Raw genomic sequence first — 26172 nt, forward strand, 5'->3', positions numbered from 1 at the left:
TTTTACTAGGTCTGTAGATTTAATGGGTGGCATTTCGAAATTGCTTTATATTTCTGCTTAGGCTTTTGGAATCGCCCCCTTTTCGCTGGAACAGTTTCAGTCTGTTTTTCCATTTGGCTTCCCCTCCTGGGCGACCACTTTCCCAGGATCCCACTCCATGGCCAACGAGATGGAGAGTGGCGATTATATCGTTTACATTTACATTTACACCAAGTGCAGGAAAATCGGAGCGCCACCCACTTTTGGCCCATTTAGTTGTTGGTCGTTTAGCATTCGCATTCGCATTCGAAATCACTTCTAGATTTGTCATTTGTGATAAGCAGTGCTGCCTTGGAAAAGGCACGACCCTTTGAGCCAGGAACTACTGTACAGCCACATGTATAAATTAGGAAATCACGCTCGTTCTAACTGCATTCGCAATTTGCTAACAGATGCAAATTGAAATGCAGCAGAGCACTGCGGACAATCTGTGCAATATGTTGGGAAATGTGAACAGAGTTGCACATTATTTGGCGCACTAAGCGAAAGGAAATATGCAATAAAACCACGCAGCTCATAAATTAAGTACATAATTACATAATAATTAAACAAGCTATTCGGTGCCAAGAGTTAATGAAATGTGTCAAGCTGCGCAATAAGTTTCTTTACTGTCCCGCTGCTTTAATAAAATGATGCAAAAATCGATGAAAAGCCCCCAGAAATGTGTGCTCCTCCGTCTTTGACTTTGACTAATGAAAGTGCGAAATGCCGCATGCCACACTCAATAATTGCTTGGGGCATCATTGCCTTGCATAATGCACAGGCATAAGTTCCATTTAAGTTCCATTTATTCATCCGGCTTGTAACAGGTCAAATGCCAATCACAGGCACTTTCTCCTTCCAATTCCAGCCATATTTAATGATGCCTGTGGCCAACGATGCGGCTTTTCACTTGCTGGCCGGCCATTCGATTTGAGCCGGGGATTTCCGGCAAGTATGCAAAAACACGCAATTAATTCCGATCAATTATCGAATTAGTCGGGACAACTGTGTTCAATTAATCCATGGAATTTCGGCTAATACCATTTTGCACTCGACTGCATTTCTTTGTGCCGCATAACTCACCGACTTTAACCTGCGTCAAGAGCACTCAAGGGGCTCGCTAATTGAATGCTGAATTAAGGACTAAACAAGCAAAGCACTTGGCACCTGCTTGCCCCCTGGAAAAACAACAAGCCGCAAAAGCCAAATATGTAAAAATATAAACAGCAGCAAAGAGCATCAAACAAACATTTGGCTGCAAATTAAGGTTGTCAATGTGGGTGGGATGGGTAAGCTGCTGGGTGGCAGGATGGGAAGGAGGAGCGCAACGTTTTGGGGTTTTCGGATCAGGTTCCCAATTGTCCATTGATTGAACCGTTTGTTGCGGCCCAGCCGGGGGAAATCGGGAATGGAAATGAAAAATCGAGGCGGAGGAAATGCGGAAAATAAACCGATGGAGCGGGGCGAAACCGACAGCCCGGGGCAAACACAAAATCAGAAGCAGGACACGAGTGCTGTAATGGAGTTTTAATTGTGCCCCATCCGGTCGACGGCCGCCCCCGGCATTTTCCGACTTTTCCAGGCACAAAGCGCTGCCAATTGGCAAATATGCTTTGACACACACCGGAGCGGATCGCATCGGATCGAAAGGCCACAAAGCCAGCCCAAAAGTCCAAGAGCGGCACTCCGAATGGCAGCGGCGGACAAGTTCTGGCTGAAAATACTCCTAATAAAACCCAAACTCCCATAGTAAGTTGCAATTTTACACTGTGCCTTATGTGGCATATAAAACGGGTAACTCTACGTTCGTTTAACTTCAGGATCAAACGATTCCACATCTATATGCTGGTGAATTCTCGCACCCTTTCTCTCTGTGTACGCAGGACTCGCTCACAAGCATTGGGTGTGTGTGTGTGTGTGGTGTGGGTGTGCAGAAATTCCCGCCTCATTCCGCAGGACGTGGCAACCGTCCCGGAGATAATGCCAACAATCAGAAACACGCTCTAAGCGCGCTTTGCCCAATGAGGCGCAGCAAAAAGCGAACGCAAACATGAAGCTGGCGAACTAGACGGATGCGGTTCCACCGAATTTCGCATGCCCTACAATCTAGTTATAAGGTCGAGTAGATGCCAGCAACAGAAGCAGCAGTCAGTGAGTTGGAAACGCTATTTGCACACTTGGAACTCGTTCGCCCTCATTTCTGAATGGCCAATTAACTCGCCTATTTCGCGGTATTTCAGTGGGCAACCGAATTCGGTTTTTGATTTGGACTGTCAAAACCCTGTGTGTGAAGAGGATTTGTGCACTGCTCATCAATAACCAGACGTTTGAAGCCATCATGAAAATACATTTTTCTTAATATTTACTTATGGACATTAAGGGATTTCACTGGGCGCTTCTGCAGGTGGATACGAAATTCTGTTTATAGCTGCTGCTCCGTGTGTGTTAATGCTGCAGGCGTTCTGTCGGGGCAAGTCCTGCGGGAGGGGAGGGGAGGTGTGCAAACAGACGGCCGGTGCGGGGGCAATTAAAAATTTATTGAAAATTGATTTTTAAGCGCTCATCCCCGATGGCGCAGGCACAGGACTGGCTGCAGATGCAGATGCACTGGTGCATCCCCGGCGGTCAGCGCAGCTCCCAATTGTCAACGTTGTCTGACGACCAGACAGTCGCTCACCCTCATCCGCAGCCCATTCCCAAGCCGACTTAATTGCAACGCTTAAAAATTTCCATAATTTTACGCTGTCTGTGTGCTTGGCTCTTCAGAGCCGGCAGTTCTGGTTGCCCTGCCGCCGGTTGTGTTCCGCCGCCCGTTTCTGGAAACTATAAATACATCAATTTGTAATTAATGCAATCATAATCGAAGGGGTTGGCGAGGAGCATACTTTATCGACGACCCCTTTTCGCTGCGGCGGCCGCCATCCTGAAGCGATTATGCGATCCGGCGCCAAATTGCTTGCTAGCTGCCAGCAGCGCCGACGAGCCGACCACCTCGTCCTTCTCCGGCAAATGGGCCACATGCAGGATATCGTACAGCAGCTTGGCGCTCTCCTGCGACTGCAGCAGCTCCTCCAGCTCCTTCTGGCTGCGCAACAACAATTGCCGCAGGCTGCCGCCCTTCCGGAGTAGGCCGTGTATATTCCGCGTGTGAACGCCGGGCAGCCGTAGCAGGAAATCGTAGATGCCGCTGTTGAAATGCAGCTGCTCGCCCGCCGTTGGCTCGTCGCTGCCCAAGGCCGCCGCCGTTTGGGGATCCGGTTCCGGTTTACCCAGCTTCAGCTCCTCAAAAAGCTGGGCAGTGGCATACGGACTGGGTGACCAAATGAGTCGCAGTTTGGGAAAATGCAACGTGAGCAGTTGCAGCTTCTGGACAATATCGGCGTTGGCCATGCTGGTCTGCTGGGATAACATAAATTTGCCCTGCAGATGAAAGGGTTTATTCTGATCGAACTCGATCAGAAGAATGGGCTTGGCATAATGTCGCTGCATCTGCACGCATTGGTTGTACAATCGTCCCGAATTCAGCGACCCAATCAAATCCGAAATGGACTTTCGCTCCACACAAATATCTGGTGTGAGTATATAATCGCCAATCGTAATGGTCAAGGGCAGCACTTCAAGACCACGCTTGTGAATCAAACAGGGCAGATCTGAGCGGAACTCACGCATGTCCACTATCACTTTAGGCGTCTCTTTGGGGGCTTTAGGAGCTTGCCCACCTGCTTGACGACTCTTCGCATTCTCATCCGTCAAGTCGTCGTCGTAATTCTTTAATAACAAGAACGCTTCATCAGTCTTTCCATCCTGGTACTTTGGAATCACCATTCTCTGTAAGGAAGTAGCGAACAAGTTGTGTTACAATGTAAGGCACAATATAGTTTGCGAAACTCACACTCTTGGTCTCGATAATGAACTCGAAGGCTGCCTTTTCCCGACGCAAACTGGTCAGATAAGCTTGCTCCTCCACTGTGCGCGCATGGATCAGAAAATAGACCTTCATGCGATCAGCAGGCGGCAGGCGACGCCTGGCCTCGAAAACCTCCAATTGCCGAATGGCTGTCACATTCATGTTGTACATGACCACATAGTGCGGCTGCAGTTGCTCCAGCATGTGTTCCAGTGCCATGGAACCCTCCCTCTCCGTTTTGAAGGTCTGCAAGCAAATGTAGGGCTGATGAGGCACAGTGGCCAGGGCCGCTGTGACATCAAATTGTTCCAGTTCCGGTATGGTCTCGAATATGGACACATCGGGATCGGGTTTAATGTCTATTTCAGGCTCGTTTTCCACAGGCTGCGTCATGGTGAGCATGTAGCTCTCTTCGAAGTGCTGGCCCTCCGTTTCCGATTCGCTTAAAAGTTGGGCCAGCTCATCCATAGCAGCTGGAGGTGGCTGCGAACTGGAAACCTCTTCCTTGCGAGGCTCCTTTTTGGAGGAAGCATTGCTTGGGGGAGCTTCCCTGGTTTGGCTCTCTTTGGCGAAATTGTCGCTGAGTTTGCCCACCGGCACTTCATGATGCAACGCCTGCTGGAGCAGAAAACGTGGGCCGCCTTGCGTGAGATACTGTTTCAACTGATGACATGTGCGTGCATCCTGGCAGAGGATCAGAACTTTCGGCTGTTCCGATCGCCTACTCCGCCGCATGTCACCGGGTATTTCCTTGGTGAGCAGATCCGTAAGAGTTTGCCATTTGGGACAGGCTTCCGGTTCAAACTCTATGCAATTAATGAAATTATTTAGATGGCTAAAGCTTTATGCTCTTGGTGATTTGCCTACCCTGCTGGTCATTGAAGACACGCTGCCGGGATCGCTTAAAGATCTGTTCGGCGGCATCTAGTAAAGTCCATCCCGAGTTGCTCAGGGCATACTCCGTGCTCCGATAGCGTTTCATAAAGGCATACGCGCTCACAGCATCGTGGTACATGGTGGAGCTATCAAAATGAGGTAATGGAAACCAAAATGAAGTGTAACTTTTATACTCACATCATCAAACTGCGCAAAATCTTAAGATCCGCTACGATCAGCTTTGTCTGAGAATTTAGCTGATGCCAGATGCAATCGAGCTGCGCCTGCAGGATCTTGTGGAACGTTTTGGTCACACAGTTCTCCACGGTAACGGCCTCCATATCCACGGTGCGATTGATCCGCTTGATCTCCTGCACCAGAAAGTTCATTATCTCCAGAATGTGTGACTGAATGGATGTCATGCTCTGGCTGATTGGGACATGCATCTCGATTGATTGTATCTTCCATGGCTGCAAGACGGCACGCACGCTCTCATGGAAACGGGGCCAGATATACAAATGCTTCACGAACAGATTGCGCATGGTCCGCTCCACATGCGAGTACCCAATGGTGAAGGCCTCCGGGCTGCTGGAGAAAGCCTTCACGAATCCGGTTTTATTCTTCTGACGGAACAGTCGCAAGGCGAACGCCTCCTGGCAACTCTCGATAATGGTGTGCGCCCGCAGGACAATGATTCCGCTTATCAGCTCGATGGGAATGCGCTGCTTCAGCAGATCCACCACCAGGATGCGCGTGCTGATGAACTGCAGCCCGCCTTCCAGATAAACGCGCTCCCTATCAGCAGCACAATAATAATCAAAAAGGCTAATTTCCTATACTTTGTAAGCATTGCAAGCACTTACCTTTCGGTGGCCGTGTTTGCCACTTCGTGGACGTATTTGGGTTCCATTTTGGACTTGTAATACTGCTCCTCCCAGTCGGAACTGTTGATCACAAGCACCAGATTACCGGAATCGCTGTACGCCTTAAGGATACTGATTACAACGCGGTCGTAGCACAGGCCCCTATGGGAGTTACAAGGCTGTGTTAGTCTGGACCACAGTTACTGCATAGACGACTTACTTGGCGCAGACCAAAAGACCATCGGCCTCGACCAGATCGAGAAACATTTGCTTTTCGTAGTCCAGAAGGACCATGTTATTGCGCTTCAAGTACTCCTCCACGTCCTCTGCTTCCTGGGCGGCGACGTCGGCGCTGGTTTCCAGCTGCTTGGCGGGCTCCACTTTCTCCGGCAGCTCATTGTCCGTCCCTTTATCGGCATTTTCCGCACCCGAATCGGACATAATGAAACCAATTGGCCAATTCCTTGATTTCGCAAATCTGCCGCTTCAATCAGCTGTTTGTGGCTATCGATAGTTGGTTGCGGCAGGGCTGCCAGACTGCCGGGAAATGGTTAGCAAACACAGTGCACGGCGGTTGATATGTAAGAACACTACTTAAAGTCCTGAATTATTACTATTATTAGTTTCAGCTACAGTGCGCGACATTGTAAAAGCCATTCCTCCAAAGAGTGGCTATCTGAACATCTGGCACCTGCTCTCAAATGTCATCGGCAAGTCATCGACAAGTCATCGACCAGCCGCCTTCGATAAGCCGCCTTCGATAACAGCCGTAAAGTGTGCACGTGCAGGATAGTTTTAAATATTGTCATTATGTCTCAAAAATAAGCTGCTCCTAAGTAAGTGGGTTAAGCTATTTAAGAGCGCTGTGGAAAATACCGAATATCCTTAAGAAAGAACTGCGAAATGCAAAAGGCAAGCACTTCTGCTGGCGCCAAAACCGCGGGCAATCGCAAAATGCAGAAAAGCCCAAATAACGGTGCAGCTAAGGCCCAGAAATCGGCGAAGACAGTTGATACTGTAACTGATTCTGAGTTGCTATATAATCCGCCTGCCTTTTTGACCGCGGCGGAGAAGGAAAGGCGCAAATACCTGCAGGCCCGTGTGAGAGCTGAAGGCGAGTCTGCATCAACATCGAGTAAGTCGAATGCAACCAGGCCCACAGATCGCAAGCGTCATCTTCAGGCGGAAGACCCACTGCCGGCGGATGCCAACAACAATGATACCAATAAGGGGGGTAAGGTGGCCCAGGAATCTGCATCTACCCAAGCAGCCGGCACCACCAAGCGCAAGCAACCGCGCAGTCAGGGACTAGAGCAAACCTCGCCGATCATGGTTAATGGCGAGGCTTTGGCCTGCCCTTTGGTGCGGAAGTCCCTGCCGGCAGCCGGTGCCTCTGGTCCTGCCAAATCCTGTCCATTGCCCGTGAAGCGCAAGTCATTGCCCCCAGAGGCGGCCAAGTCGTGTCCTCTGCCGTCGAAAAAGGACAGTGTGACCAAAAGCCCAATGACTGTCCATGAAGCCCCCAAAGTGGACAGTGCCACTAGCAACAGCAATGAGAAGCAGCTCGCAACCATGCCAGTAGACATCCACAAAACCGACAGCATCGAAGAGGGTCGTCGCGTCCTGGAGTGGTTAATCAATCCCGTCGCAGTCAATCAGTTCTTTGCCGACTTTTGGGAGAACAACGCCTGCGTGGTGCAGCGGAAGAATCCCAACTACTATAGCAAGCTAATGTCATTTAAGATGATTGACGATATACTGATGCGCAATCGTGTGGAGTTCGGCACCAACTTGGATGTGACCATTTACAGGAACGGCAAGCGCGAGACTCTGAATCCCGAGGGCCGTGCCTTCCCGTCAGTTGTATGGGACTTTTATGCGGAAGGCTGCAGCATTCGCATACTGAATCCTTCTACCTATCTGTTGGGATTGCGTCAGGTGTGCAGCATTATGCAGGAGTTCTTCCACTGCTTGGTGGGGGCAAATGTCTACCTAACTCCGCCAAATAGCCAGGGCTTTGCGCCCCATTATGATGACATCGAGGCCTTCGTGATCCAAGTGGAGGGACGCAAGCGCTGGCGCTTGTACGAGCCACCCGAGAAGGCCGATCAGCTGAGCAGGACCTCGTCGGGCAACTACGACCAAAAGCAGCTCGGTGAGCCCATAATTGATGAGGTCTTGGAAGCTGGCGACTTGCTATATTTCCCCAGAGGCACCGTTCACCAGGCCATCACCGAGAAGGGACACTTCTCGCTGCACATTACCTTGAGTGTGTACCAACAGCAGGCATACGCCAATCTCCTAGAGACCCTAATGCCCATTGTTCTCAAAAAGGCCGTCAAAAAGAGCGTGGCCTTGCGTCGCGGCTTGCCGCTGCACACCTTTCACGTGTTGGGTGAGGTCCAAAGGACCAATCGCTGCGAGTCACGCGATCAGCTGGTGGAGAATGTGCAGAAGTTGGTGTCCAAATACTTGATGCCCTCCACACAGGATATTGATGAGGCCGTCGATCAGCTGGCCAAGAAGTTCCAGCACGAGGCATTGCCACCGATCATTTTGCCCGAGGAGAAGGTGCGCACTGTATTTGGGTCGCGCAGCATCTCCGACCAGGAGGGCAACTCCGTCTGCGATTACGAATTCGACACAGACACATCCGTGCGCCTGCTGCGCGCCAATATCCTCCGCCTGGTGAACGAGGACGATGGAAGCGTGAAGATCTATCACCATGTGAATAATGCCCTAGAGTATTGCAAGTACGAGCCCAATTTCTTGGAGATTCTGCAGGAGGAAGCTATTGCCGTTGAAGTTCTGATATCGGCATATCCTTATTACATCACCGTCGACCAGCTGCCATTGAAGACTGTTGCTCGTAAGGTGGAGGTCGCCACCGCCCTGTGGGAACACGGTCTTCTTATGACCGAGAAGCCATTTAAATAGGAGAGAATTAAAGCCAACAAGATCATTAGAATTAATATACATGCGAATGTTCTCTAGAAAAACCATAAAACCTTTTTTTTGTATAAATTTATAATCAGATTTGTAAACCACATTCGATGACCACATCTATCTTGGCATTTTCTTATGGTTTTAACTTTTATTTGGCTTACTAACAAAGAATGGGTTTTCTTAGGCGCTGCGGATTTTCTTGCGTTCGCGGTAAAGGCTTTCCTGTTGAACTGAAAAATAAAACAAAAACAGGAGTCAGTGAAGTGCATAAAGCCGGCGACGCATCTGTAAAAAGGCAGCACTCACTGTACGGATCGAAGCGTATTATCTCCAATTTGTCGGCCAAGCGATCGCGAAAGGCATTATACTGATGGCCACTGACCACACTTTCCAGTACGACCATGATTCGCCTGTAAAAACGGGTGGTGCTAACAGGAACGAAACACTTTGAAGAGATGGGTCACTCACTTGCTCTTAACCTTCTTGAATAAAACGTTCGTCAGGCGCATCTTGATTTAGTAAATTGGGAAAATGCTGCAAGATTGTGGAAATATGCCGCTGAAATTGTTGTGCAAGCGAGACGATAAAAACGGAAAACAGCTGACTCCGCCTATCGATTACCCGATAACCAGAGCGGAGCCCCGGCTGGCTGAACTCGAGGTTTTGCGCCGCGTGTTTTAAAAAGAACTCAGAGCGCGACAGGTGTTGCAAGGCTTTTATATCAAAAAAGCTCTCCGCTGCTGAATTTTTGAAGTAGCGAAGCAGGCAGCTTTTTTGGGTTGAGTCCGTGCTCTTTGAATGCTTAAAAGTTAACATAGAGCAAAGCTTTCTGTTAGCGGCGAATTTGGTTCAAGTCTTTGCTAAGGATTGCGTCCGTGCTACTGATTTTTATCGATACCCAAACGAAAGCATTGAAATATATCGGCGAGAAACATCGATGCGCGATGCATTCGATGCTTTTTTTTACATCACTAACACTCGTGCGAAACGGACGCGAATTTTCATTTGTGCTGCGGAAACCAACAACAACAGACAAAATAAAAACAAACGAAAAAAAAAACGGTCAAAATTCCGGGTAAAAACTTAAGCGTTGAAAATTAAAACAAAAAATATATGCACACTAAAAGCACAGGCCAACAGCGCAAAGTGAAGTCCTTCGTGGGCAAAACCGTCAAATAAAATAAATCAGAGCCCCACGCGCTTTTTGTCACTCCTTTTCGCCTTGCGCTCTTGTTTTCCTTTTTTTTGTTTTTTTTTTTGAGTTGGCCTGCCGAGAATTTCTCGCACTAGCGCGTGGTAAACAACACTAATTTTTTTACGGTGTTAGTTTTTTGAAAGTGCAAAGAACCTAAGAAGACAAAGATAACATAAAAACAGAAACTAAAAACCAAAGAGTGGCAACAACAAACCAACAAAACGGAATCAAAGTCAAACAAACGAACGCACCGTCAGACGCGAAGGAAGCTTCAAAAGAGAGACAAGAGCGAAAAAGGAGGTGGCGTGGAGCGGAGAGGTGGAGAATCTAAGGTAGGAGGCAAATTGCGAAAAATGCGTGTTTCTTTTTTTTTTTGTGTTGATTTGCATATTCAAAAGTTTTCCGTTTCGAGGGTTGCAAAAGCGAAATTAGTTTTTAAAGCCAGCTTTACAGCCAATTTACCAGAATTGCGAATGCAGCACAGCACATTGTTATTCTTCAGTATAAATTGGCTCTTCAGTAAATCAGTAGAAATAAACGGCAAGATTTCCAATAATTTTAAGAAAAATCTACTCTTTGATAAAAATGGTAATGTGATCCATGTGTAAGTTGTTTTGTGCGGTACAAGCTTTCGATTGCTTACAATTTTAAGCAGAAAAGTTAAGCGAAACGTTTTCATTGTTTATCTTGTTTAAGCCCAGAGACATAATCATACATCAAACGGCAAGTAATCAATTGGGTGCCTGCAAGTACATATCAGTTTCTTTCTGTGCACCTGGTGAAGTGCTCAATTGTTGATACTTCGAGAGGGGGGTTTTTTGAAAAGCGATCGGAATTCGAAATGTAAATGATTTATCAAAATGTAAACTTGGCCGTGAAGATGGGCCAGAAATTGCTGAAACAGCGGAGGGTGCGGGAGGCGAATGAACGGAGGAGGAGCAGGTGAAATACATAAACAAACAAGTGCGCGAGGGGCTACGCAAATACATAAGTAAATGAATAAATAATATAAACAAAATATTAAATTAGAAGAAATTCACTTGCGCGCACGCCGACGCAAGCAGGATTGCAAGGGGATGGATGGAGGGGGGATTGGGGGGTGTGGGAGGAGCACACATAAAATTGAAGCATTCAAATTTACACACGCAAAAAACGACGTCGGCAGAGCAAACAAAATTTTGCCCAAACTCTCGCTCGCACCCACCGGCACCTGGTCGTCGCATCTCGCTCGCACTTACGACGGCCACTTGTTTTGCCCTCTGTCGACGTCGACGCAGCCACTGTGCACTGAAAAAAACTCAAGACTTTGCACAACGAATTTTTGACCCGCTTTTAGGAATGACATTTGTTATATATACACATGTATTATTACCACTGAGTAATTGATTCACGTCCGATAAAAAAAAACCATTTAAGAAACGAGCCCCAATATATTTTAATACGCCCAATTCCCATTTAGGTATATCATTATTTTACTGATAAGCTGTTAAAAAGCAAATACTCATTTTCATGCTGTTACAGTTGCAAATGTGCATTATGCATGCTCTACTGTAGTGCTCTGTAGCGTACTTTTTGTGGCAAGTGTGGCGATCAGAAGCTTTACTCTGCTTCTCCCTCATTTCCTTTTGTTTGTTTAAACTGCAGCCGAGCGAAAGGGGCGTGCCAGTGGGCGGTGGGCAGTGGGTGGCATGGGATTGTGCAATAAAGCTATAATAATAAAATAACAAACAAACCGTTAAGGCGAACGCCGTCGCACACTCATCGCACCAACACAAGCTCACCATAGGTGTGTGGGTGCACGATGCGGGGGAAGCGGAAGAGCGGGGAGAACAGGCAAAGGAACAATAATCATATTTGCAATTGCTCTCTCGCACGATCATCACCCACGCGGAAAGAGAGGAGAGAGCAGCAGAGAGTGCCAGTACAGTGGTCACTGGTCGGGCGTAGATGGCCAGAAAAGAGGACCCTCAGAATTCGAAGTACACTGTTCAGTTTCATAGAATGTTGTTTAGTTTCTTCAAAATACTTATGCGGATTATTATTATTTTTTTTTTATAAGCATTTGTCTGTTTCCATCGAAAGGCACCACCGTACTTGAGATAAAAGTTCTCCGTTGCTGGCTCTCCGTTCTCAGTTGGTCAGTGGTCGTCCGCCGGAGCTTTTCCCGTTAGTCCGCTCGCATAATATAATCCGCGATAAACAAGGGAACACGGGTAGAGAGCGAAACAGCAACGTGTTTCGTTTTGGTTTTAATTTCGGTTTTGTTTGCCGCATGTTTACCCATTGTATTACTACCCCTTTCATTTTTGTTTATGTGTACATTTTCACTGCAATAGCAAATTTGTTTGCAGTGGCTTTGAGCATCTGTTCAGTGATAAATACAAAAAAGTGCAACCAAATACTGTCGGGTGTCACCTGTTGTGAGTATAATTAAGGAAACACCGAGAGAGCGGGGGAGTGAGAGAGCGAGCCGACTGATCGAACTGTATATCTTGCAATGCTCTTCAAACTGAAATTCGCAAGGCGGGAAAAAACAAACAAATATAAATAAACAAGAATAACAAATAATAGGTAGCAAAAGCAAAAACAACGAAAGCCGAAGCCAATTAATTAAATACATACGTAAGTTAAACACTAGCCGACACGAACTATGATCAGGACACTGAGAGAAAAAGTGCTGCAAGTGTAAGCACTATAACTAGTCCATAATTAATACCATGGGTAACATTATGAAATGCCCTCCGTTTGATTTTAAATTATATGGTGAATTGAAGCTAAAATTCTCCTTAGTCGTGACATTCATGTTTTGGAGTATCTTAAATTCATGTGCAAGTTTACTGAGTCATCGTTTGCTTTTAAAGTGTTTATTATTATTATTATTCAACAGAGAGCCCATTATAAATCATAGGCATTATAGGGTATTTAAACGGGAGATCAAACACATGCCTCATTTTGTAATTGATAACGAATATATTTCCAGTTCCGGAAATATTGTTATCTCTCATATGGAAATTGCTTGGTAACAATTTATGGTCTTGTATGCAGTAAACAATCTTGAATTATCATAAATTATCAAAAATCGTCGAGGATTACCAATGCGAAGATAAAATGTTGGAGTTTTCGCCGTCCGTCCATTTTGTGGGTTAAAAAAATCGCTTTCTTTTGTGCCTATATATAGAACACCGGGTCCAGAGTGCAGGTGTTTGTTTGTTTCGTATTCGTAGTTTTATATTCGTCGATGAGCAGGCGAAATATAAGTGGGTTGAATTACATTCCTAACTACAGATTAGTTTGTTAATAAAACTGCTTGTCCGACGTCGTGTCTCCGCGCTCCATTTGGCATATCCATTTGGATGATACCATACCATACGAGCATACAATGAACACCATTCCCATTCGCACTTTTATACCCATTGCCGCAATTATAGTTCGCATTATGCATTTATCGAGTTAAGGCCTTTGTGCCTCCGTCGACTCAGTTCACCTCGCTTGAGTTGAGCCAGCGATTCAGTAATTCGGATGACATTGAGCCCTCCAATGAATGCCAATATTCAAAGTGAGCACACGGCGTATGCGTAATTTCTGTAAAGCTCTTCGGCACTTTGTGTTACTATTCAGTTACATGTACCTATGTATTTGACATTTTTTATCCTATATCCCATTATGACTAACTATATAATGCTATAGTACTATTTCAGTGTTGAGCTACTAATTATCTGAAAAATTAATCTCCAAGTACGTAATATGGAGTTACAGTCGACAGTTCAAAGTGAGGAATACATTATTGTGGGCAAAAATACTGGGTATTTTATTGGCCAAATACAAATAGTCATAACATTCTGTCAGGCTATTCACTACCAAACTGTCAATCGTGTTTGAACACCATTTCGAAATTAGAATGAATTGTGTATTTTGCGGTCCACCGCAACGAAACTATAATGAATTTGGACAGTCCCATTCGGATGTTGCAATCAAGTGAGTTGGAAAAAATGGGATTTCGACATGCACGTTGTCAGTTATATTCGCATATGTTTATTTAAGTTTGTTTCGCTTAAGTTTTATTCGCATTTCTTGAAATAAAAAGAAAGCAGTTGGAGTCTAAGACTAGTAAAAAATTTTATTCTAAATTTTTTTTTCGTTTCGGAAATATGTACCTTGGCAAAATGAAACATAAAAGTTATCTAATATTCGCAACAAATTTGTGGTAGTGTCGTAAAATATTCACTACTGGATGGCTAATAAACTCCTCCGTCATCCGTGCCAGACCTGGATGCGCCGCCAGTCAGTCCTTTTTGCATCCTTCAGATAAATCAATACATGGCATAAAGCAGGAAAATGGCGGCCATGCCCATTCTGAGTAAATTGTTAGTCATGGGGGGTGCGGAAAACGAGGGCGCCAGACAGTCCAGAGTTCCGGCCACCACGTGGTATACGCAACCATGAAAAGTCCCCCATTTGCAGGCACTCAGGTATAAGATAAAAAATCGAGGCATGCTCATGTTCTTCTTCAAAAGCGAGATCTCCTTCTGTAGTTCGACTTCCAACCCGGTTTGGCGCAACATCTCCTGGTACTTCCTGTTGGAAAACGTGTTTTAACAAACGATTTCATCCCAAATAGTGTCTCCTTTTTTTTTATATGGTTATAGGGTGCATCGGTCTCCCTGACAACTTACATCTCCAATTGAAGCAGCTCCTGCTCGTAGTGTTTTAGGGTCTCATAGGCGGCGTCCAACTCTTGCTTTTTCTCGCCAAGCGCCACCGACATTTGGTCGTTCTGCTGCAGAAATTGATCCTTAATCGTGAGCAATTGATCCTCCAGCTCGGCGTTTTCAAACTCAAACTGGAGGGCCCGCCGCTGTTGGTTGGCCAATTCGGCGGCGCCCTTGCGATAATTGGCCAGCTCGCGAAACATATCGGAGCGGAAGCTGTCGAGCATCTCGGCGAAATATTCGCACTCCAGCGACTTGGAGGCTAGCTCGTTGCTCAGCGTTACTTCACGGATCCTCAGCTGCTGCAGCTCGTTGTCCAGTTCGGCGCAGCTTTCCATGGTGACGCGGACGCGACTGACGGCCTGCATTAGCTGATTGTTCAGCTGCTCCCCTCGTCGCTGCTCCGAACAGATCATTTGGTTGCGCGTAAACAGCTCGGTTTGGGTGCGAGCGGCCTGCGAACGAAGGCCAACTTAGGTGCGTTATACATGTCGATCTATCTATGTCTGTTGGCTGCAACTTACATGGGCTTGGTACTTGCGAACTAGCGTATGCAGATCGCAGACTTCGGCCCTTCGCCGACGCCAAAGTTTGGCCAGCACTAGATTGAAGAACCTGATGGCCAGGAAGCGGGTTTCCGCGTCCAATTCCTGCGGCGGAGGGTCCTCTTCGGTTAGCTGCATAGGCTGCACTGATTTTTCTTCGATTTCTGGTTCAATATCTTCTGGATTCAGGATCGAATTACGCGTGTGGGTTCCCTTCACCTGGCCCCACGATCCTGTGACAACTGGCAGTGGTTTATCATCCAAGTTGTGGATTATCGGATTGGATCTATTGTCGGGCTCTTTTCCCGACGAAGGCGGTGGTGCCAGTCGATTAAACATCAGCTGCAACTCGCCTGTGGTGCATGTGCAAGGAAAATACCACAAATGATTATTAGAGTCATGTCAAATTATGGCCAGAAGTCGTTTTCCTGTGTTTCCGACTGAAAGTAATCACGTATTCACCAAACAGTTGGCCAAATTGGTTGAAGTGTGGATTGTCATACCTTGTTGAGCTCGTAATTAAATTCCCAACCGATTGGCGTTCAAATTTGGTATCTTTAATTTTATGCCAATTTTTGCAAATTTTAATGATGTTACCCCTTTCAAAAATGTGAGAATTGACCGAAAAATTAATTTTTGCAAGTCCGTTAAAAAGTGATAAGGGCCGTTAGCATAGGTAATTAGCTTCACAAAACAGTTTGTTGTTCAGCTTTATGACCATTTTCAGCCAAGTTGTGATGAAAAAACTGTTAGTTTTACTGATTTTCCGTCAAAAAAGAAACCGGGTTTTGAGCAGAAAATTGAAAATAATGTTCCAAATATGATTTGCCACTCTTAACAGTGTTGTGAGTGAAATTCACATTGACTGCCAAGCTCACCCATCCCGTCCTGCAACTGGCGATCTATGTCGTTCCAAGGAGTCGCTCGCTCATTGGGTGCACCCATATCGACGGGATGCAATTCCTCCAGCTTCTGCAGCTCTTGATAGTCGAGCGGTTGTTGGTTCTTCGACCGCTTCGGTAACGACATGCTGACCTGGCCTATGCTAATGCTGTGTTCAATGTATTTTAATTGTTATGGTCAAAATGTGCCGAAAAAGTTACGTGGTAATGAAAATTTGTTTCTGAACCTGTTTCAATGTTCCAATGTGGAAGTGTGCATGTTATTGTCACTGATTGACAGTCCATTCACAGCAGTCTACCATTCAAACCATTTTTTTCAAATCATTTTCGGAAAGTGACTGTTGAATGTGATTTTTGGAGTCCTAGTCTTCTTCAGAAGTGGACCGAATTCCTTGTGTGGATGCAGCTGCTTGGGGGCTCCGCATGTGAATTTAACCACGCTTAGCTTGCTTTCGAGGAATGCTGCTGAGTTCATTTAATGGCTTGCCTTCAACTCATTTCCGCATCCATTGGCCACCACTACGCGTACATGTAGTCGAAATATCAAACGAGAAAATTACATTATTGACTCACTGACGTCGTTGCCGTTCTCGTTTTTCTCCGCTCGTTCAGTTTCTCTTTCTGTTTTGGGGTTTTGGTGTTTTGATGTTTCGCTGTTTCGCTGTTTGGGTGTTTTGGTTTAGGTTTTCCTTTTTTATGGCCAGCGCGCACCGCACGCCATTTTGACAGTTTGAACGCTTCGCAAATAAACCGTTAGGAGGCATGGCGTTGACAGCATGGCATCGCGACGCCTGACGCTCCACTGCAAAAAAGAATGGAAGCAAACAGTGGGTTATGTTTTCATGGAACTCAGAGACCTATATTATAGCACTTAACTGGATACAAAGAGAATTGATTGAATACGGATACCTACTCATTCCATGTCCATTTAATGGAGTTTTACTTTTTCGAACCCCTGCCAGTTTTTCCCCGTGTGCTGATAAATGTTTGCTGGCCGGGACTTTGTAATATCAGCGATGAAGAGGGGAAGCCAGGAAGGCGACCATGCTTCGGCATTGGAGTTGCCTGTAGTGGGTAACATGTTTTTTTCTGACTGGGCAATTACCTGGCACACAAACGGCGACGGATACATGACAGAGAAGATTAGATACGACCCGGGGACTCTCAGATACAGATACATTTGACGAACTGAGTTCTCTGCAGTGTGCAGTGTGCAGTCTGCAACTGTTGTCATTTTCAAGAATAAAATTGCATGACAAAGCACTTGCGCTTGATTAAAATGTAGCCAATTTCGTCTCGATACTATTTATTGAACTTTCGTGTAAGTAGGTTAGATATCCACACAAGCAGGCCGACAGCCCATTAATCTGTTTATCTTGCCCTGCCAAGGAGGTTCAAATTGTGTTAAGCTCGTATCTATAACTAGGCATCGATAAATGCCCAAGTGCATATCGTAATTACTACTTCTCACCGTATTTACTCGATAGGCACAAGTACTGCTTGAAGCGAAAGTATCTGAAGGTATTCTGGCAGCCAGAAGTATCTCATGGCTTTCGCTTTCGATTTAATCAAAGATTGCTACCGCAACACGAATAAATTTAACAAACCCAGGCCCCTAGGCACCGGCTCAGAAAAGCATGGGTTGTGGGGAATGTGGAAGTTTCTGGGAAATCCACGAAAATCGAATCAGGACCAGAAACACACCGACACACACAACACACAAGCACACAAGCACACGGGCGGGCGAAAAGTGAACAATTTTATTAAAGCAGCGTGTTGCGTGAAAAGTCAAAAGGTTTTCCCCGAACCGCTGCTTCCGCTTGATTGACCAACTGACGGCATGGCAAAATGACTGAAAGGCCGATTGACAAATGGACGGGAATCTACCTCAGTGATTATTAACTTGAGTACCTATACTTTGAATAACGCCCAGTTGCGAAATTTGGGCCATGTTTTTGAATGTTTAAGAACAAAGCCTGTGATATCTAAACATGTTAGATACTTGAGTAAATATAAAATACGGGATATTTCAGTAAGATTAGCTTAGCTCCATCCCCAAAAATTTGGCTTAGTTTTAATTAAAATATCATTAGGCCAGCAGAATGACTGTTTTCTGAGCCTTGGCAACGCACTAAGCCAGAAACCAAGGGAGCAAAGAATGGAGCAAAGGAAGTGGGAGTGAAAGAAGAAGTAGGTTCACTGCAAACATCATCAAACTAATTATGAACAAGCTGAGCAGCAGCAGCAGCAGCAGCAGCAGCATAAAGTCGAGTATCTTTTGCATATGAAAGCAGCTGGGAAATTGGAACGCTGTGAAAAACCCCTTTCCACCAGCTCAACCCGATTCAAGTCCTCCCGCTGCCCAGGCCACCATTGATTAAAAGTTTTCAGAAAAGTCAACACAGGAGCTCTGGTTTTTGACCAGACCAAAATGCAATTTGCAGTGAAAAGAGTCACAAAAGTTTTGTTGAATTATTCAGCGCATCAAGATGAATTTTTCAGCTGCGGAATCATGTTTTGAATGTCCAGGAAAACGGCGGAAATCTACACCGCAAGAAACGAGCGCATGGTTATCACATGCGGAAGGCACACAGAAATAAAATTCAAAGCGAAAAATATGCGTTATACATATTTCACTCTTTTTTTTATTTTTGAAATTTTGTTTGCCAACGGAATTGACTGTGGTAAATGTTTGTTTTGCATTTTCTTGTTGTGTATTTAAGCGAAATCGTGCGTGGGCGTGGCACTCTCTGTCTGCCGCCCCGTATTTTTGTGTATGCCGTAAAGCTCGAGAGCTTATCCCAGGCCGTAACCCCCCCGCACCCCGGAATTTCCACAATCCCCCCTGTATTACGGCCTGCCTTTTTTGCAATTTCGCTGCTCATTTGCCAGCTTTTTTATTTGCATAGCCGTCGTCGTCATCGCAGAGTTTGCTGCTGCCTTCGTTAGCTTTACCTTCGCTTCGCCTCACCTGGGCTGCTGTATTTTATTTTATTTGCATTTGTTTGTAAATGATTAACAAAGAGGTTAATGTGCACAGCGAGCGAGATAAACAGCGAGCAGGGAACGCCAGCTGAGTTTCAGCCGCTTTTTCTTTCCCTTTCCCTTTCCTTTTTTTTTTTTTTGTTTTTCTGCTCATTTTGAATGTTGCAAGGCAAGGGCAAGGCACTGGCTGGATTTGGTTGCTGGCAAAGGGGGGAGGGGCAGAAGACATACAGCATTACAGCATACAGCAAAGGCCAATACGCGGCACTTGGATTAATACACTGCCAATGGCAACTGTCTAAAATGGAACAATATTTCAGAATCTTGCTTTAAACTCAGTTTGTAGGGCTTCATTTTACTACTCTACTATTTAGTTTGTTTTACAGTGCACAGTGCACAAAACTTGTGTGGAGAAATGGAAATTTAGTTAATTAGACACCGCTCCGCATGTGCGAATGTGTGTGCTCTTTCCGCTGGTATCTTAGTGTGTGAGTGGCGCTGGGTGGCATCATTGGGGATGCAGCATGGATGACCTTCAGTAGCACATACATACACGGGCAAAACCATTACACTTGTGCTCGTGTGGATGCTTGGCTCTTCTTTTCTTTTATTCTCTCTTCTATTTCTTTATTTTGTTTGATTTGGAAAATTAAGGCCAAAACTGCAGCAGCTGAGGGATTTGAAATACGTGGGAGTGTATATACATATATGTGCGCTTCCTGCAAACCATTTCGATTTTAATACATATTATTTATTTTGTATTGCAGTTCATTGCATTGCCCTGCTCCGATCGAACTCAACTAAATGTTGCGGTAAGTTTATTACCTCTATTTATTTACCCCGTTTTGCTGGAAAATGTGAAACTATGATATTACCCAATTTATATCACCATGATTACTATTTACTGAACTTTACCCACAAAACTAAAAAACAAAAAACTGTAAACAGGCAATCGCAAACGCGGTTGTAAAGTTTAACCGACAGCCTACTACTCTTTTAGTTTCTTGGTCTTTTGCCCGGTTTTCCTTCGCCGAAAAACCCCGAGAACTTTTGAGCATGGTGAAAAGTTTGTTTTGGTTTTTATTATTTTATTATTATTGGAGTTGGTTCGTTGGCTCCGTTGGTTTATGTATGTATATTTCATACGCCATGTATGCCGCACACGCATTGCTACACACAATCCCAGACACCCACACGCACACAGATACAGATGGAGATACTCACGCATACAAAAGTTTTGTCATGGATTCGAGTCGGCACGCCTCAATGTATGCAACACACTTGTGGCTCATGTTGTATTAATATAATCACTTTGGGAATTTTCCCCAACCTACCAAGGGAGCACTGAGGAAAAATCTGTGTTGAAAATGCGACGGTTCATTTGGACCTGCCCTATTTTGCTATAGATCGGTTAGGCAAGATTCATTTTATAACATGGCAGGCAATGTAGCATAAACTGAAAAATTCGTGATCAATTGCGGCGAATGTGGTAAATAAACTTTTCCCACTGCCTTTTGAAATAAACATAAGCAAACAGTTGGGGTGATGTTTACCTTTTCCGAAAGCAGATGCTACACCCTTGATGTACATTTATTTTGTGCTGAAAGTATTTTTCTCAGTGAAAAGCAGAAGCAACAACACGAGCATGTTAAATGGATATTAAACTATGACTACTGCGGTTTCCTGTACTTTTTGTTTTTTTTTTTTTGTTTTGTTTTTTTTTGTTTTGTTTTAAGGGTGTTTCTGGTCCTTTACTTTATCCCCCAGTTTGGCCAAAACTTGCCCATTATGTTCCAGTTGATGTTTTGTTGGCTACCGTGTCCGCATCTCTGATTATGACAGTTAAATGTCGTGCGGCTTGTTTGGCGAGTCTGTTTCAGTTTCATTTTCAGCTTCGGTTAACGGGGCGTATGAGTAATCTGCACTTGAAGCTCCCTTAACCTCGAAATTGTGGACAAGGAGAGTTTCAAGGAAAGGAAAAGGGTTTAAACAGATTTTAATGCTCCTCTAGAAGATATCTATAGTTTTCTATTCAACAAATTTCACAAAATTAAGCTAAGTAGCGAAATGCGACATTTAGTTTGGGGCAAACATTCTTTCAGATGTTTATATTGGCTAAACGTTCATGCCTCTGATTGAGGCACTGCACGTTCCTGCAGTAATAATACTCAAGACAATGATTTATAGAAAGTATTATTTACTAACGATAGTTGGCCATCTCTATTAAGATGAAATAACTTTTGCAGCGTATTCGGAGAATGTTATTAGCAGAAAAGTTTTCTAATCTCACTTTTGGCTTCTCCGGTCTACAGCAGAAGTGCCCCGCCCTGGAAAATACCCGCTCCCCCATTATGGAACCTTAGTTTTTGGGGCCTTTGTTTTAGCCTCGTTTTCCTTTTGTCATAATTTGGGCATGTTAATTTGCTGGGCTTATGGCTTTTGAGTGGCGTGCCGTGCGTATCGTTGTCGACCCTCAATCGCTGTCCTTTTCCCCTCCCCTTCACGCACCCAATTTTCCTCAGTGCTTTCCATGGCCAGAAATAACACACAGACATCCGCACACACACACACACGCACACGCAGACAGATGGATGGGTGGCCATCAAAAAGTGTAGCATACAGTTTTGCGTCGCTTATGTAATGCAATGCTCTAGCATCTGACGTTGTCTGCCTTGACTTTCATCCGTACGCACAAGTGTGCGAGAAGAGGGCAGAGATAGCGACGAAGACGGAGACGGAGAGAGAGCAGGAGAAAGTGGTAGCAGGGCGGAGAGAAAGTGAGACAGTGTGTGAAATGGACCTGGCTACGCGCACATACATTAGACACTCGCCTAATGTTGGCGTCATTAGCCGCGCCACCCATCCAAAAAGAAAAAAACCCTTTTCCTTGACCTACGCCCCTTTGCCACTTTTAGCTTCTCCCCAAACTTCTTACCATTTTCATGCCTTTGGCAAGACTTGCCCACTGAGTGAACTCTCGCCAGGCAATTTGTGCACAATATAATGCCTTTCTTCTACACAAGAACAAGCTACGTTTCCAGTTCACATGCCGTTTACTAAAGTTGCATTGCAAATTACTACTACTTATGTTACATCTTTGCAAGTTTAGTATGTTTTCAAATATTTTATATATGAAAGAGAAGAAATACCTATGCTAACAAGTTGTTGATCCAATGAGGGAATTTACATTCTGTAAATCTTGGATTTCTTCTGTCGAAGTTAACGTGTTACTTGGCTGGACTTGTGTGGTATTAGGCACCTCCATCGCTGCCTAAAGCCGCCCAAAACCGTGCCCTCGTAATGCTGATGACATCGGTGGCACAGACTGCACTCAAAACAGCGAAACTCGGGGCAATCTTGCGCAGGCGGCGCATCTCATCAGGCCCAGGAATGTGGAAAATAAAAGCGTGATTCCAGGGCTGGCGGGGTCTAAAGAGGACAAGAGGAGAATAATGGCGTCACTGACACACACACACACTTACTTAGGTGGCAAGCCACACACAAGCAGAAATAAACACACACCACGTTACCACCATTTTGTTGACTAATGATTTACAAAATATCCTGCTGAGCTACCGTCACATGCATGGCACACAAGTCAGGTCGCGAGGAGAAGGACACCAGGACACCACTTGGCTTCTCCTTACACTCGAGAAAAAGCAAGGAAGAAATACCGTCTGCTTCTCGGTAATCGAATTATTCGACGTTTTTTCATCTGTTTTGTTTTTGCGGGGATTCCCGACTGATTCAAACGTGTTGCCATGGACAAACATGATTAAATTGCCAAATGATTTATTATATTGTATTCATTCATTCCTATATTTTCTTGCAATATGTTATATACTGTTCGTCGCAGTGTGTGACACATTGTAGCCTTTTTCGTTTCTTTCTTTTTTGTTCGGCTTTTTATCCCTCGATTTGATGGCAATTACCAACAAGCATCGACGGCATCCGAATTCAACTTCTAATCGGAATGGATCAATGTCAACAGCCCCATTTTGGAGGTGGGACATATTCACTTCTGTCTCGGCATTCAATTAGAGCGCCAAGTGCAATCAGAATCGTATGGCAGCCAGGGCTTTTTGGGGGCTTCTGTTGGCTCCAGTTGTTTCTGGAAGGTCCTGGGGCGTACTGGGGATCGAGGGTCATCGGGATCCGGAGATGACGATGGCGATGACGATGCCAACGCCAACGACGTGTCCATGGCCGGCACATGAATGTGTAACCATGTCTAACGCATTATTTACACAATTCGCCCAAGTTAATTGGTGGCGATGCCGAAGTGGGGCTCCATGCCCATCTTCCTCTCCACTAAGCCTCTCGCACATCAGACATATTTGTCTGCTGTTTATAAATGGATACAGGATTCCACGCAGGACGGGAAGTGACTGACAGGCAGACGAGTGAAACGATAGACAGTGGGCCTTTTAGAGGACCTCCCGCCCCGTCAAAGTGTGCGCAATTAATTATTTGTCATCGGTTTCCCCACAGTTCTTTTCATGTTCCCTTTCCCTCTTCCGTTTTCCCTTTACATGTTACCATTGAATGGCGTTTTGAAAGGCAAATTATGGTAACGGCCTGCGCTGTAGAGTGGGATTGCAATCGAAGTTGTATATTTCGTTTATTTGATTATTAAAGTCCAATGGGTGTATTTTAAAAGACGGCATACTTTAGTTCTAGTGAGTTGCAGCTCAATTATTTCCTGCAAAGAATCGAGAAAAGGTTCGTTGAACCGATATTGTTTATTCGCATGTATTTTTGAAGTCTGCAGTAAGTTCTACGTCCTTTGAGCATTTCAAATTGATGATTGTTTTGTGGGAACTTTTTCGCTCCTCTCAGTTTCTGCGTTTTTTCTTTATACATGTATATACACACTTTTTTTTGGCAATCAACGAAGCTAACACCATTGTGCTGGCTATTACGGGGAGGCTGAGAGGCTTGGTATTCATTTTCAACTCAATATTGACCGAGACAAAATATTTGGATGTTTTTTTCTGTTATTTTTTTTTTTTTGTTTGCCATTGGCCCCTCTTTCCACTCGCTCCGCTTCATGTTCACCAATTTCCCCGGGTTTCCCGACTTGTTCCACGGAAAGTTCGTTGTCCTGCTGGAAGCGAAAAAACAGATGACGGAAAAAATCGCCTGGAATTCCTCTCGAGCTCTGCCCTGAATTTATGCTACAGTTATGGTTCTGTTTTGGTTTTTCCCTGTTGATGGTGCTGAAAATGATTTCCGGGTCGCTCATTAACTCCAAATTTGATTATATTTACTTCACGTCTCTCTCTTTGGTCTTTCCTTCGCCCGCTTTTGCCAGCAGGAAAAACTTGTGAAAAAGAAAATAAATAAACGAATGTGTCCACTCCAACTGGGGTTTGCTATCCAACCTACAGACACGGTTAACAGAAATCGCTGCATAGTTTACGAATGTATACAAATTATGGGTCTTTAATCTTTTGACTCGACTTGATGTATATATAAATATTAAATTTTGCTTTAGTTCTTAGCATGCTTCGTGATTCGCAATTAAGTTCACTGAATGTAATCCTTTATAACTTCAACGCTGCGCGTGTAATTCGATGAGCTTAACCTTTTGATGGTCGCCTTGGAAATCGTAAAAGCCTGCGAAAAGGTAAAAATAAATTAACCATAACAATGGCAAGCTAAGAAGCATTAGCACGAACATCACTTTATCAAAATAATAAACAAAATGCGTTGCAAATGAACTGAAGCGAGATTTGTGTGTGCTATGGCACCAAAAACATCTATATCTCTCTCGTTTTCTATACACTACATTGTATATAAACTGAAAAATTACATTTCAATTTCTATTAGCTCAGTAGCTGTCGGTTTCAGCATTTGACTTTGGAATTTTGATTACATTATGGGATTTTTCCGGTTGCGATTTATTGTCAAACCTAAGCTCCTTCTATTTCCAAAACTTTTAAATTCAATATTATACTAAAATGGGTTTGCACTGCAAATCAATTATATTTTTCATATCAGGCAACTTACTTCAGTTTAAAGAAATTCAAAAATCTCAATCTGTAAAATGTGTTTTGGGAATCTTAGAGTGCTGTACGCAGGTGTGATTTGAATATGATAGCCTTGAACTTGTGGAATCAGAGATAATTGGATTCTAGGAATAATAAAGTTCGCATGCCAATTATGTTTTTCCCTGAAAGCCGTATTAGAGCCACAGATTTGATAAGCAAAGGAACAATGAGCGTTAACATGAAATACGAGGAACTAAATCCTTGAATAAACGGGCTGCAAATAGTACATTTCAGTGGCACAATAATAATTGAGTCTGCAACCTTGAACTTCCTACGCATGGTTTGCAGTTCCAGTAATTGGATAATGAACAATACCTTATCCTTGAATAATTGAAATTTCAATACCAATTCGATAAATATATGTTAAAGAGATTAGTGCCGCCTTAGATAATAGTGCTAATATGAAAAGCACACAAAATCAACGATTAGGGAGTGGCTGAAATCTGAAGAGCAAATGCAGATGCCCTCTGACCTCTCAGCCCCTGACCCCCCGAAAAGAACTTTTGCACCCATTGCCACCCACTTTTTTGCCGTCTGCGGGTAATTAACGCACATTAATATTTCAGCATTAACAACCTTCGATGCCTTTGTTTGCCTTTGACAGCCCCAACCCAACACAACACAACACCGAAAAAACAAGAACCAAAAACCAAAAACCACCCATCGCACCAAAATGCTGTTAGATAAATATTTGCCATAAAAATAATTGTTGGCGGTGTAGGCTTTCGCTTCGCTTTGGGTTCTGCGAAAATGTTCATGAACCTCAAATGCGCATTCTTTCGGCTTTTATTGTTTATAAACAAATAACAGACAGCTAATAAATAAATCAAATTAATGCCGATTCCACTAAAGTGTAAAATTACTCAACTGCCTCTCCAAATTAAAGAGAAAGCCAATTTCCAGATGCGATTCGCACAATGCGGATGCCTTAGCATTTTTTTCCTCTTTTTTTTCTGTTCGTTTAATCAGAGATCGTTTTGGAGATGCTCTTGTTTTTCACTTGTGCAATGGATAATGCTGGATGATGGCCTCGCAATCAATGTAAATAAATCAAAATACACAGCCACATGTGCGTTTATAGTCGAGCATTCAGGAAAAAACAAAATCAAGCGAATTGTATGCGAAAATAAATTATTATGTAATTACGATGCGCACATATGTACACGCAGC

General features: G+C 44.5%; 5 protein-coding genes across 7 annotated transcripts in view; 2 read left to right on the forward strand and 3 right to left on the reverse strand.

Moving 5' to 3' along the window:
• Window positions 1-2357: 2357 nt before the first annotated feature.
• Window positions 2358-6206, reverse strand: LOC6550992 (DNA repair endonuclease XPF). Its single transcript, XM_026981960.1, has 7 exons — window positions 5888-6206; window positions 5668-5829; window positions 5003-5599; window positions 4796-4950; window positions 3914-4734; window positions 2907-3849; window positions 2358-2844 (listed from the first exon to the last, which is right to left on the reverse strand). Exons 1-6 carry the CDS (start codon window positions 6106-6108, stop codon window positions 2908-2910), a joined length of 2898 nt encoding a protein of 965 aa, XP_026837761.1. The 5' UTR covers window positions 6109-6206; the 3' UTR covers window positions 2358-2844; window position 2907.
• Window positions 6207-6356: 150 nt separating this feature from the next.
• Window positions 6357-8656, forward strand: LOC6550993 (bifunctional lysine-specific demethylase and histidyl-hydroxylase NO66). The gene has a single exon (XM_026981961.1). The coding sequence runs from the start codon at window positions 6571-6573 to the stop codon at window positions 8602-8604; it is 2034 nt and encodes a 677-aa protein (XP_026837762.1). The 5' UTR covers window positions 6357-6570; the 3' UTR covers window positions 8605-8656.
• A 42-nt stretch (window positions 8657-8698) lies between these two features.
• Window positions 8699-9312, reverse strand: LOC6550994 (39S ribosomal protein L33, mitochondrial). Its single transcript, XM_001976834.3, has 3 exons — window positions 9082-9312; window positions 8920-9023; window positions 8699-8843 (listed from the first exon to the last, which is right to left on the reverse strand). Exons 1-3 carry the CDS (start codon window positions 9120-9122, stop codon window positions 8794-8796), a joined length of 195 nt encoding a protein of 64 aa, XP_001976870.1. The 5' UTR covers window positions 9123-9312; the 3' UTR covers window positions 8699-8793.
• A 253-nt stretch (window positions 9313-9565) lies between these two features.
• Window positions 9566-26172, forward strand: part of LOC6551005 (1-phosphatidylinositol 4,5-bisphosphate phosphodiesterase) — a 41797-nt gene continuing 25190 nt past the window's right edge. For 2 of the 3 annotated variants that reach the window (XR_003408008.1, XM_026981586.1), the window contains exons 1-2: window positions 9566-10140; window positions 19717-19761. The gene's annotated coding sequence lies outside the window, so the exon portion shown is untranslated. Of the gene's footprint in view, window positions 10141-12411; window positions 12431-19716; window positions 19762-26172 lie in introns of those variants that run through there. The other variant, XM_026981587.1, reaches the window with a different exon arrangement.
• LOC6550995 lies at window positions 13900-16241 on the reverse strand. The gene is made up of 4 exons (XM_001976835.3): window positions 15941-16241; window positions 15042-15415; window positions 14482-14972; window positions 13900-14383 (listed from the first exon to the last, which is right to left on the reverse strand). The coding sequence occupies exons 1-4, from the start codon at window positions 16089-16091 to the stop codon at window positions 14119-14121; spliced, it is 1281 nt and encodes a 426-aa protein (XP_001976871.1). The 5' UTR covers window positions 16092-16241; the 3' UTR covers window positions 13900-14118.

The sequence above is a fragment of the Drosophila erecta genome, unplaced genomic scaffold (genome assembly GCF_003286155.1).
Source record: "Drosophila erecta strain 14021-0224.00,06,07 unplaced genomic scaffold, DereRS2 tig00000126-arrow-pilon, whole genome shotgun sequence".
Lineage (NCBI taxonomy): Eukaryota > Metazoa > Arthropoda > Insecta > Diptera > Drosophilidae > Drosophila > Drosophila erecta.

What these genes read in the sequence shown, in the direction of transcription:
- LOC6550994 (XM_001976834.3), bottom strand. Translation starts at nt 9,122, where the DNA reads ATGCGCCTGACGAACGTTTTATTCAAGAAGGTTAAGAGCAA. An exon ending in TTCAAGAAGGTTAAGAGCAA is followed by an intron (nt 9,024 to 9,081) that starts GTGAGTGACCCA and finishes CCGTTTTTACAG; the next exon opens with GCGAATCATGGTCGTACTGG. An exon ending in AATACGCTTCGATCCGTACA is followed by an intron (nt 8,844 to 8,919) that starts GTGAGTGCTGCC and finishes TTTATTTTTCAG; the next exon opens with TTCAACAGGAAAGCCTTTAC.
- LOC6550993 (XM_026981961.1), top strand. Translation starts at nt 6,571, where the DNA reads ATGCAAAAGGCAAGCACTTCTGCTGGCGCCAAAACCGCGGGCAATCGC.
- LOC6550992 (XM_026981960.1), bottom strand. Translation starts at nt 6,108, where the DNA reads ATGTCCGATTCGGGTGCGGAAAATGCCGATAAAGGGACGGACAATGAG. An exon ending in GGTCTTTTGGTCTGCGCCAA is followed by an intron (nt 5,830 to 5,887) that starts GTAAGTCGTCTA and finishes TAACTCCCATAG; the next exon opens with GGGCCTGTGCTACGACCGCG. An exon ending in GCAAACACGGCCACCGAAAG is followed by an intron (nt 5,600 to 5,667) that starts GTAAGTGCTTGC and finishes TGCTGCTGATAG; the next exon opens with GGAGCGCGTTTATCTGGAAG.
- LOC6550995 (XM_001976835.3), bottom strand. Translation starts at nt 16,091, where the DNA reads ATGTCGTTACCGAAGCGGTCGAAGAACCAACAACCGCTCGACTATCAA. An exon ending in TTCGCAAGTACCAAGCCCAT is followed by an intron (nt 14,973 to 15,041) that starts GTAAGTTGCAGC and finishes CTTCGTTCGCAG; the next exon opens with GCCGCTCGCACCCAAACCGA. An exon ending in GAGCTGCTTCAATTGGAGAT is followed by an intron (nt 14,384 to 14,481) that starts GTAAGTTGTCAG and finishes GTTTTCCAACAG; the next exon opens with GAAGTACCAGGAGATGTTGC.